The following is a 10,201-nucleotide window of genomic DNA, read 5'->3' on the forward strand; positions in this document are numbered from 1 at the left end:
TCATGCGTAAGGCGTGCTGGAGGAAACCATGGCGCGGTACAATTTACTCCCTCCGTTTTTTATTTACTCCACGTATTAGTTTTGGTCAATGTCAAGCTTTGTAAACTTTAACAATGTTATATAGACAAAAATATAAACATATACAATAACAAATCAATACCACTAGATTTAATATTGAATGTACTTTCACGTCATATAGATTGTTTATGATAACTAGGTATATTGTTTTTTATAAATTTGATCAAATTTTACGAAGTTTGACTTCAGTCAAATTTATAATGCAGAGTAAATAAAAACGGAAGGAGTACCACCACCACACACGCCTCCCCAGCGGTCACAGTCCCCTCAGGACATGTGTCATGGCTGCCCGGGGTCGGCACATCGCCTGCAGCGGCACCGCCTTGGGGAGCGTCAGCCCACCTCCTTCACCCATGTCAACCTCATCATCACCAACCCTGTCCCAATGGAAGCACTGCACCAGCGTGCCCAGAACCAGCCCCAGCATCCGCAGCGCTAGGGCCTCGCCGGGGCACTTGCGCCGCCCCATCCCGAACGGCATCATGAACAGACCCTCGGTCTTCCCGTCCTCGAACCGCTCTGGCCTGAACTCCAACGGGTGCTCCCACGCCGACGGGTCCCTGTGGATGGCGTAAGCGTTCACGAGCAGCGTCGTGCCGCTCGGGACGTGGTAGCCCGCCACCGTGCAGTCCGCCGAGGACTCGTGCGGGATCATCGCCGGGACGGGCGGGTACAGCCGGAGGGTCTCGCTGATGATGCAGTGGAGGTAGCCGAGGCGGGGGAGGTCGTCGGCGCGGAGCAGGCGGGTGGTTCCGACGGTCGCGTCCATCTCGGCCTGCGCTTTCGCCAGGGCGTTCGGGTGGTTGAGCAGCAGCGACATCGCCCACTCCGCCGTCGTCGCCGTGGTCTCTGTCCCCGCGCTGAACATGGTCTGCCAAGGAAAGGAAGACACGAAGAGTGACCAGTCAAATCACTCAAGTTGATAGCAGTGAGACTGTAAGAGTGAACGACGATAGGAAGTGGGATGGAAGCGCTTACCATGCACAGAGCCATGATCACCATGTCCGTGTAGATCTCCGGCTCTGTCTTTTGCAAATCGAGCAGCACGGCAATCATGCTCTTCTTCTCCCCGTCGCCCTCGCCGCCGCCGTCGCCCAGCGTCCGCCGCTGTGCGTCGATGAGCCGCCGCAGGAACGCGTCCCTCCTGCTCACCGCAGCCAGGATCTTGTTCCTCACGCCGAACACGTCGAACCACCGTAGCACCGGCAGGAAGTCCCACATGTTGGCCCCGCCTAGCAGCGGAACGATCTCGTCCAGCGACTCCTTGAACTCCTGTGCCTCCGGCGACATGTCCGTGTCCTCGGCCCCCTCGGCGCGGGACGTCTTCGTCTGCGCGACGGTCTCCATCAAGGCGCTAAGGGACACCTCAAACAGGCTCCGCTTGAGCTCCACCAGCGCGGCGCCGCCGGGGTCGGCCGCGGCGGCACGTGCCAGGCGGCGCGCCATCGCGCGCACCTCGCTGGCGATGTCCGCGGTCATGCAGCCCACCCGGTGCGCGGAGAGCAGCTGCACCGTGGCAACGCGGCGGAGGTTGCGCCAGTAGGGGCCATAGCGGGACGTCGGGAGCGTGGTGCAGCCGAAGCACACCAGCTGCAGCGAGGGGAACCGCGGGCGGTCGGCGAAGGTCACGTCGTGGTCCGTGAAGCACTCCCTGGCGCCCGCAGCCGAAGAAACGACCACGGCGGGGCGCGAGCCGAGGCGCAGGGAGAAGACCGGGCCGTGGCGCGCGGCGAGGCGGGAGAGCGCGGCGTGGAACGGCCTCTTGAGAAGGTGGAGGTGGCCGAGGAAGGGGATGGCGGCGGGGCTCGGCGGCAGCTGTGCGCTCTTGTTCTTGCCGCCGCCGCCGAGGAGTGGGTGGCGTAGACGGAGTAGTGTGGTGATGAAGACGAAAAGGGCGGCCGTGCCGGCGAGGGCGGTGACAGTGTCCATCCCGTTGGAACTTGGAAGGGGCAGAGCTGGTTTGCCGGTCGATTCAGTGGCTTGTTTGCGCGGTATTTTATAAGGTCCTCGATATAATTGAAACGAGGCAAAAGATTTGAGGTCCTCGATATAATTTGGCTCGTAAGTTTTGGATACGAAGCCAATGGCCGAACTGGGAGTGCCATATGCAAGATCCAAGGTTTTTCAGACTTCAGACAATGTAAGCACCAATTGGCCTGACCATGGCAAGGCATTCCCATCCTAAACCGTACGCCAATACGTCATGGACATGTCAATTAACGTAGCCCGGGACAAACGAGGAAAAACTTTGAGACTGGAACTATGTGCTTGGGATCATCGCAGCATCTCCAGCAAACCATTGATCTTTTTTTTAATCATCAGGGGAGTTTTGCAGCCCCCCGGTTCCATTAATGATAATGAAACCATAACAGTTCAACAACCGAGCTTGCCTCAAAAACGCAAGTTCTGAAAGAGCAAGAAACAAACGGAAAAAAAAAAGGTGTAAGGCCTACGGCCTATTACATTCAGTTAACCAGTTCCCTCCTATCTGGAACACTGAGCAGCCCCGATCACAGAGAGAATCAAGAGATAAGAGAAGGATGTTTCACCGAGGCTCCACAGAGATCAGCGACTCTCGGCCGTCGGATCGGTTTGCTTGATGCGTTTCTGGGCGTCAGATCAAGATCTGGATGAACCTGTGCCGTTGGATCTGAGATGAACACTGCTGGAATGATAGTAATGGCAGCAAAATGTAAATACCGTGCCCCCACCGGGGCATTTCGGTCATTTCGCGTATTGGGGGTATAAAAGGGGGCCACGCCCGTGTTGAAACCCTAGCCGGCTCCTCCTCCCTCTCGCAGCCGCCTCGCTCCCTCCCACGCGCCCGCCTCCCTTCCTCTTCCTCCCCCCACCTCTCCCTCCACCAGGCCTCGCCGCCCCGCCCACTTCGCCGCCGCCGACACCCCTCAGATGTCGCCGTCGTGGCTCAACCATCTCCCCGCCCGCTCCTCCCCTTCTCCACTGCAGCCGCCGCCGCGCCCGTCCCCTTCTCTACTGCAGCCGACACGACGCTCGTACGGGGAGGATAGGCGGACGGAAGCGTTCTCCCTCCGTGTGGCCGTCGCCGTGCCCACCCGCCTCGTCACCGCCGATGACGACGGCCGGCTCCCGCTCCTCTTCCCGGGCCGCCGGGGCTGAGGAAGGCGGCGAGGGGCCCGCCGTGGACCGGTTCGACCCCAGCGCGCCACCGTCGTTTGGGCTGGCGGATACCTGCGCCACTATCCCCAAGCACTGCCAGATGCGATTATCTGTAGGTTCATTTCTTCTCTCTTTCTTTCCTCTTCTTTGACCCCCTCTTGCTGCCAGATCCTGACTGTGTTCCCTTCTCCTCAAGGTCAGTCAGCCGTGTCGGCCTCATGTACCCACCATGAGATGAAAGATGGATTTAGAGAAGGGAGGGAGCAGGAGGAGAAGAGGAAGAAGACACCGTACCACCTCCATGCACGTCCAATTTCTCTATCCTTTTCTTGCAGGTACCCACACTTCTCTCTTCCTCCTGATTAGCCCGATCTCTTATCTCATGTACTCGTCTTCTCATCTTTGTTTGTGCATAGTCTTTTCTGTACATGTGTACAAGTTGTATTTCTACAAGTTGTTCGATGAAAATCAAAGCAAGCTTTTGAGTGATGTTCTGTTCTTTGCAGAATAGGGATGGACAAGTGGTCAATATACTGAACGGATACATTCACTGGAAATGAGGGGCTGTTGATGTTGTGGGCTTGATTGGCTTTGCAGGTATTATGCAAGAATTGTTTTCTTTATTATGAGAAAGCTCAATATTTTTTTGCTGTGAATTACATATGTAAGTGTTATGTGTGATCGTTAGATTGTAGCAGAGATACTATATACAGGGTGTTAATTTATCATGGCTGGTGTACCCATTAAGCACGACATCTGCCCTACCATGTTTGATGTGGTTGTGAAATTTATCATGTACATTGCTTTGAGCTCTTTAAACTCTGATAAAGAATGTTCATTGAATTGTTGCTTGCTTATGTTCTTAATCTTTGATCGCATGGCTTTATTACCGGGTTGGAAATGATCGCACCCGAGTGGGTGCGGCAAGCCGCACTTACTACCATTCGTATGGCTTGATTTTCTCTTTGTTTTCCAGTGCTGCCTTGCATTGCTTTGCCTCCTTAGAGTTCACTTCCTCGCAATATTTTAGTTCCACAAGAGAAAATTGTTGCCTAATTATCTTGGTTAGGTAGCTAATCATTTTTTTGTTCTGCTGTGTGATGTATTCAGGTTGTTGGAGAAGTTCTCTCTTGTCGTTTCTGTTCATCACATTTAATCTTGAAGCTTGCTAAACTAGGTGGACTTTATTTATGTCCAGCGCAAGACTGCTGCCAAGATCAATGCACATTTTGATCTAGAATAAAGAGTATCCAATGGGCTCATTGACACGGATAATGTCGACAACAAGGTAGTAAGCCGGTGCATTACTAGGTGGGCTCATTGGCGTGGATGTGTGGCGTAGGAGACGGTTCCTCACCGGTTGGATGGAGTTCAGGCGCAACCCCGGCACCCACTCAGAGCTCTGTAGTGCTTGTCTGGTTGATGCTCTGTAGTTGTGGATCCATGCTTGAGCTCTCTCAGAGCTCAGGCACTCACGACCGTCGGATCTTTTTCCTGATGCGACCTGGGCTGTTGGATCTCGCCCTCGGTTCACCTCGTCTGAATGATGCATGGCTTTGTGATTAACCAGTTTGTGGTTGTTGAACTGTTCTGTGCTGGATGGACTTTCCATTTTGGTGAGCCCGCTAGAGTTGCTCTTAGCTTGCGCGGGGCTATGATGATCGATTATGGAAGATATAAGCATGCTCTCGAGCAATTGAGGCACTTGTGGGTATTACGTTGGACCCCCTCGTTTCTTTGAGACGTTTTGATCATGTGCTTATTTTAGTGGCTCTGTCCTTGGATGGTCATTTCTGATGAGTGATAACCAGGGCAGTTTCACCCTTGTAAGAACATATTGATCTGGTGATGGAGACACTAGGGGAAGGGTCATGATCGGGCAAAGGCGAATCTGAGCCCATTCAAATGCAGTTCTGGTCTCAAGCACATTCTGCTATGTTGTCGTTCTGTATTTGTATTTAGCGCCTCTTTGGTTTGTACATTTCCACAATAATATCTTCAAATCTCTTTTGCTATTTGAAACTGCAGTTTTTTTTAAGGGTCACACATACACATGATTGCGACTAACCAATTTTGCGTGTCCTTTTCATGCCCAGAGTATTGCAGGTTGCACTTCTCTCTTGAACCAGCATTACGTTCGAAACCGAATTGAGTTAACAGTAGATCCAAAATGTTTTTTTGTCATTTGGTTTGTCAAAATGGTGCATGACACATGTCATGGCCAGCAACAACATGTATTACTTATGTTGTGATGAGGTGGTGCATGACTATTCTCAAATTCTAATATACTGGTTAGCTTTGTTTAAGTGGACGTCCAAATCAATGGAGCCCATACTGAAACTTGTCGTTTCTCGAAAAAAGGCATGTTCTCATATTTTCAATGTAGATGCACTTGGTATGAGAAGAAAGGCATGTGCTCGTATATTTTCCCAATGCTCAAGTATATGCATGTGGTTACAGTTACTGTATTGATTTCAAAACATCAGCATGGCAGGCTCTCTGTCATGAGAAATACAAAATAATAAAAAATAGTTGGTTACTTCTCTCCGATTTCACATGGACAGTTGGATTATGGGCTACATGTGTAGTTTCAGTTCTAACTTTATTTTGATTGAGTCCATGGTTAGTTGTTCACACACTGTTGGATGCTTAGTTCAGTTAAAACAATAATGTTGTATGAGTATAAGTAACAATACTAATGTGCTTTCACTCATGCTAGGGCCCAGTAACAACTCTCTGAGACGGTTGTGCTCAAATTTATAGTTCCTGGTTAATGTTTTTTTATCTTTTTACTTTCTGCTGGTTTGTTTCTTTCAGTTTGTAAGTGGCCTTGGAATCCTGTTCACTGTTGGAAACAGCTGTACCCTGCTGTTGTTGTTTGGTTCAAAAGGTAAACTACGCTCTACTTTTTTTCGTTACTTGTTATGTGTTGATATCTATTCTTCTTCATCTAATATCCATTTTTTGTCCTTTGTTTGGTGTGTGTTGCTGGTTTTGGGGTTGTTCCTTAATAATTACAACCAAGGCATATTAGAAGTTCTTTTAAAATATCCTATACTTTGAAGTAGTTGTGCTCATCACATAGCTTGGTTTAATTCGTTGTGATACCACTACTATTTTTCCGCAAGTTACCAGTTGCAGCTATTTGTTCTTACATGCTATAAATAATAATGCTACAGCATTTTGTCTGCTATGTTTTTAAATAGAATTATGATATGGTGCAATGATGATTGACCATTACTGATATAGGTACGCTCTTGAGCAATCAAGCAAGCTGCTTAGCTTTTGATATATTCCTTTTTGCCAAACTTGATGTGTCGAGCTTTGAGCTACAAACTTGATGGTAAGTCTAAACTGCTTTATATAAACATCATCATTTGTGATTTGCTTCTCTCTGATATTTTGTCATGCTCAAGTCTATTCAGATTGCCCTTAAAGGCTTTATTTTCTTCTTTTTTGTAGGGATGTGTGAGGATGGATAATAAATATGACGCATTTCTTGTTTTTTTGTAGGAATGTGCTTGGCCGTGGAAGAGGGGGTGGCACTATCTTTCCTCCTTCAGATCAGGTCAGTTAATTCCTTCTCTTGGTTGTGTGTTTTATTTGAGACATGAACATGCTCTACAATCGGTGCTTTGTGCAGTACGCACCCTCTCACATGCGGAAAGTAATATGCATTTAGTATTTTCCTTAAGTGATCTGCACACAACTCATCAACTTGGCTTGACAAACCGAAGTCGGCTACTCCTCTCTTAGGAAGATTACTGAATTAGCAGGTTAATTTCTAGATAGATACACATGAGGAATCTATTCCCTGCTTGCTATGTTGGTCTTACATGTAGTTTTGGAATGAATTGTTTCCTTATCAACAATATTAAGTATCGGTTGAGCCTTCTACTCAAACAAATTTTTTTGAAGTGTAGGGTGTTCCTCCTGCTGTGATTGAGTCTGGTGTTTTTCCTCGGCTTGTGGAGCTTCTCTTGTAAGAGCATTTTTCATGTTCACCTTTTCCATCAGCTAGCATGACACATGGTTGATGTGTTAACTCCTATTACTTGATTTATTTAGGTACCCGTTGACTTCTGTTCTCATTGCAGCTCTGCGCATGGTGGGTAACATTGCCACCGGTGATGATTTGCAGACTCGGGTAGGCTAATTTGATCGATGTTCATTTTTTTTATATATGACTTGTTGTTACTTAAACGATTAAAGTTGTAATTCCTGGTTGTTTCCATGTGTAGTTAGTAGTACCTTGGGTATTTAACCGTGTGTGCTCGATTTCTATAATTGTTAAAATAACTTGCAGCTTGTAAGATGTGTTTTATTGTATAGCAGCTCATTTATTTAACTTTGTTGGTCCCTTTCTTTTCGTAATTTCTGTTACATGAGGTGTTGCAAAATTTTGAGGAGTTGTTTGACGATTCCTTTTTCTGTTGTGTATAATCAATTCAAACTGCCAATCTGGATTGTCATCTGGCTTCTGTTACTTAAATTTTATTTAGTTCTGGTGTTCCCACTATGTTGTCATTGTTCTCAGGCTTAGTTATTTGATGCACTTAACTATTTATTTCTTTTAGTATTTATCTTTTTTCCTATTCAATGCTTAGTTATTTGATGCTTTAGTGCGGAACTCATTGTGCTCGCCCTCCCCGTCCGCGAGCTCGTCCCCGGGCACGGCGGCGGCTCCCGAGCCCTCCTGCTCCGACCCCGCAGAGTGCTCGACCCATAGCCTCTGCTCGCCCTCGCGCCATCGGTCTTGCGCCCTAGGTCAGATCCCTCCTCCCTTCGTTTTTCTTCTTCTTATTCCTCTGGTTTTCTTTCTTCTTTCTCTGATGCGTGTGTGCAATGTGCAGGCAGGAAGCTTCTACCCTGCTTGTGTCAAGGAAGGAAGGGGTCCCATCCATGGAGAAGCTGCGGGTGTAGATGGTGCAGCAGCCAGGGAAGAGGAGGTGGAGCAGCAGCAGCAGCAGGCCAACATTCAGCACCCAACACCTTGAAAGCGAATTCCAGAGGGAAACAAATATCTTAGATTTAGATGTATCTGGACTTGGTAGCTTCTTGTGTTAATCAGTTTAGTACTTCTGGATACAGTCGCACATGAACCTTGAATTCTGAAAAATCTGATTAACACAACTGTTTTATTTTCACCCAACACCAAGTCCAGAAATTTGCGGCAGTGTTCTATATGCGAGCTTAGATTTAGACATTTAGTACTTCGCCCTCAAATTGATACTTTTAAGTTTTTCTACTCATCTCAATGAATATAGTAGTCTGTGATATGGGATGTGGTATGTATTTTGAACTAGTAATAGAAGTCTGAACATGTATGTACTTATGGGTCTTATTGTCTCTACAGGAGGAAATATGAACTGTCATGCACATACGTTTTCTTGCTGAGAGAAGCTACACTGGTAACTGCTATATAGTGATATGCTTGTATGGAAAATTCTTTCTAGATGACATGTAAATTATCTTAGGGGTTTATTTCCAAGCTAGATTCATGGGGATTCGACAGTTCCTGGTATGAGGAAACATGCAGTTTTTCTTTGATCTCAATATAACTTAAGTAGTTCTTTTATGTGACGCTCCAGTAGCTGGAGCGGTGTGAACTATCCATTTTCGTGATATGGGTACCTGTGTTGCCAATAGGTTAGACTACTTGAGCCATTATGTCCACTTGAAAAGAATATTACTAAAAGAAACAAGTGGTTTGGTGTCCTCATCTTAGCATGTCTTATTTCTATACATGTAGACACTCGCAGAATTTATCTATACGCTAGTTTCAGATTATGGTACAATATGATCATGCTTATATATTTATCTATAATTATGTTTTTCTAAATCAGCCATGTGACTTCTTGCTATTGACTTGAATTGACCCACTCCCTACATATGAAACTGTAATTTGTTCACCTTTTCTCACGTAAGAAGGTTTCATCATGAACGGAATTCAGGATTTGGCACGGAGTTTATAAACTGATGTTAGTCATACAGAGGACTTCATTTACTTATGGAATAGAGTTACATGCCTTATCTATCTGTACCATTTATTATTATCTTGAATCTCATTGTTTTTATTATTTGTCATGTTCAGAAGATCCAAAACCTTTTATGAAAGGGCTACTCTAACCAATAATAAGAACTTCGTATATGCTTACTAAGGTTCTATATATACCCACTCAGAAAATGTATTGCTTAGGCTACTTGTGCACTGAAAAATTATTAGATCCCTTGCTGCGTTAATACTGGCATCCAAAGTTTCTTCTATGTATATTATGTTTAATTTTTTTGTAAAATGCACAGCTGTCTTGAGCTTTAGTTTCTCTTTTCTCTTTATGTTGTATCACCTATATGAGGATATCTACTAACTTCAGATGCATATATAATGTATTTGATGACACACGGCAAACTACAGTAAGCAGTGTGTTGGGCTTGCAAGATTACAGACACCGGTCTCTGTTTCCCTTTGCCGACGGAGTCTATCGACAAGAGCGATGGATCTGGAGATTGATCAAGAGGTACCCACCCCTGCCTCTTGTCTTCGATTGTTTTTTTTCTTTTGCTGTTGCTTACTTTCCTGCTTTCTTATCGTAGGTTACCCCCCACCGGCGCCACCTTTTGTCGACCTAACTGGCATCTCCTCGACCATTTGGAACCAGCGAATTAACTTGCGCATCTCTAGGTTATGGTACCAGCGAGGTGGCTCTGATGATGGCCCTATCAAGAGTATACATATGGTCGTGACTGATGAAAAGGTGAATGCCTATTTTGTTCTCCAGTCTTTTGCGACTCATACGCTGCTTATGCAAGTCGTGATTGTTGTTTCTCTACATTGTTGTCTCTGTAGGACATTTAAGGGCTTTCCTTAGTTGCCTGTGATTTGAATAGGATAAATTATGTCTTTGTAATGTTGATAGCCTATATCTTTTGATGCTGTTCTCCAGGATTATAAGATGCTTGTTGGTTACTGAATGTGTTCTCTGCG

At 46.4% G+C, this 10,201-nt stretch overlaps 1 protein-coding gene and 1 long non-coding RNA gene across 2 annotated transcripts; one reads left to right on the top strand and one right to left on the bottom strand.

The window, feature by feature from the left end:
• Window positions 1-290: 290 nt before the first annotated feature.
• Window positions 291-2,007, bottom strand: LOC123101608 (cytochrome P450 81Q32). Its single transcript, XM_044522980.1, has 2 exons — window positions 1,057-2,007; window positions 291-949 (listed from the first exon to the last, which is right to left on the bottom strand). The coding sequence occupies exons 1-2, from the start codon at window positions 2,005-2,007 to the stop codon at window positions 335-337; spliced, it is 1,566 nt and encodes a 521-aa protein (XP_044378915.1). The 3' UTR covers window positions 291-334.
• A 4,395-nt stretch (window positions 2,008-6,402) lies between these two features.
• Window positions 6,403-7,181, top strand: LOC123107859 (uncharacterized). The gene is made up of 3 exons (XR_006451776.1): window positions 6,403-6,559; window positions 6,730-6,784; window positions 7,140-7,181. It is a non-coding gene; the product is annotated as an uncharacterized lncRNA (long non-coding RNA).
• Window positions 7,182-10,201: the final 3,020 nt, after the last annotated feature.

This window comes from Triticum aestivum, chromosome 5A (assembly GCF_018294505.1).
Source record: "Triticum aestivum cultivar Chinese Spring chromosome 5A, IWGSC CS RefSeq v2.1, whole genome shotgun sequence".
Lineage (NCBI taxonomy): Eukaryota > Viridiplantae > Streptophyta > Magnoliopsida > Poales > Poaceae > Triticum > Triticum aestivum.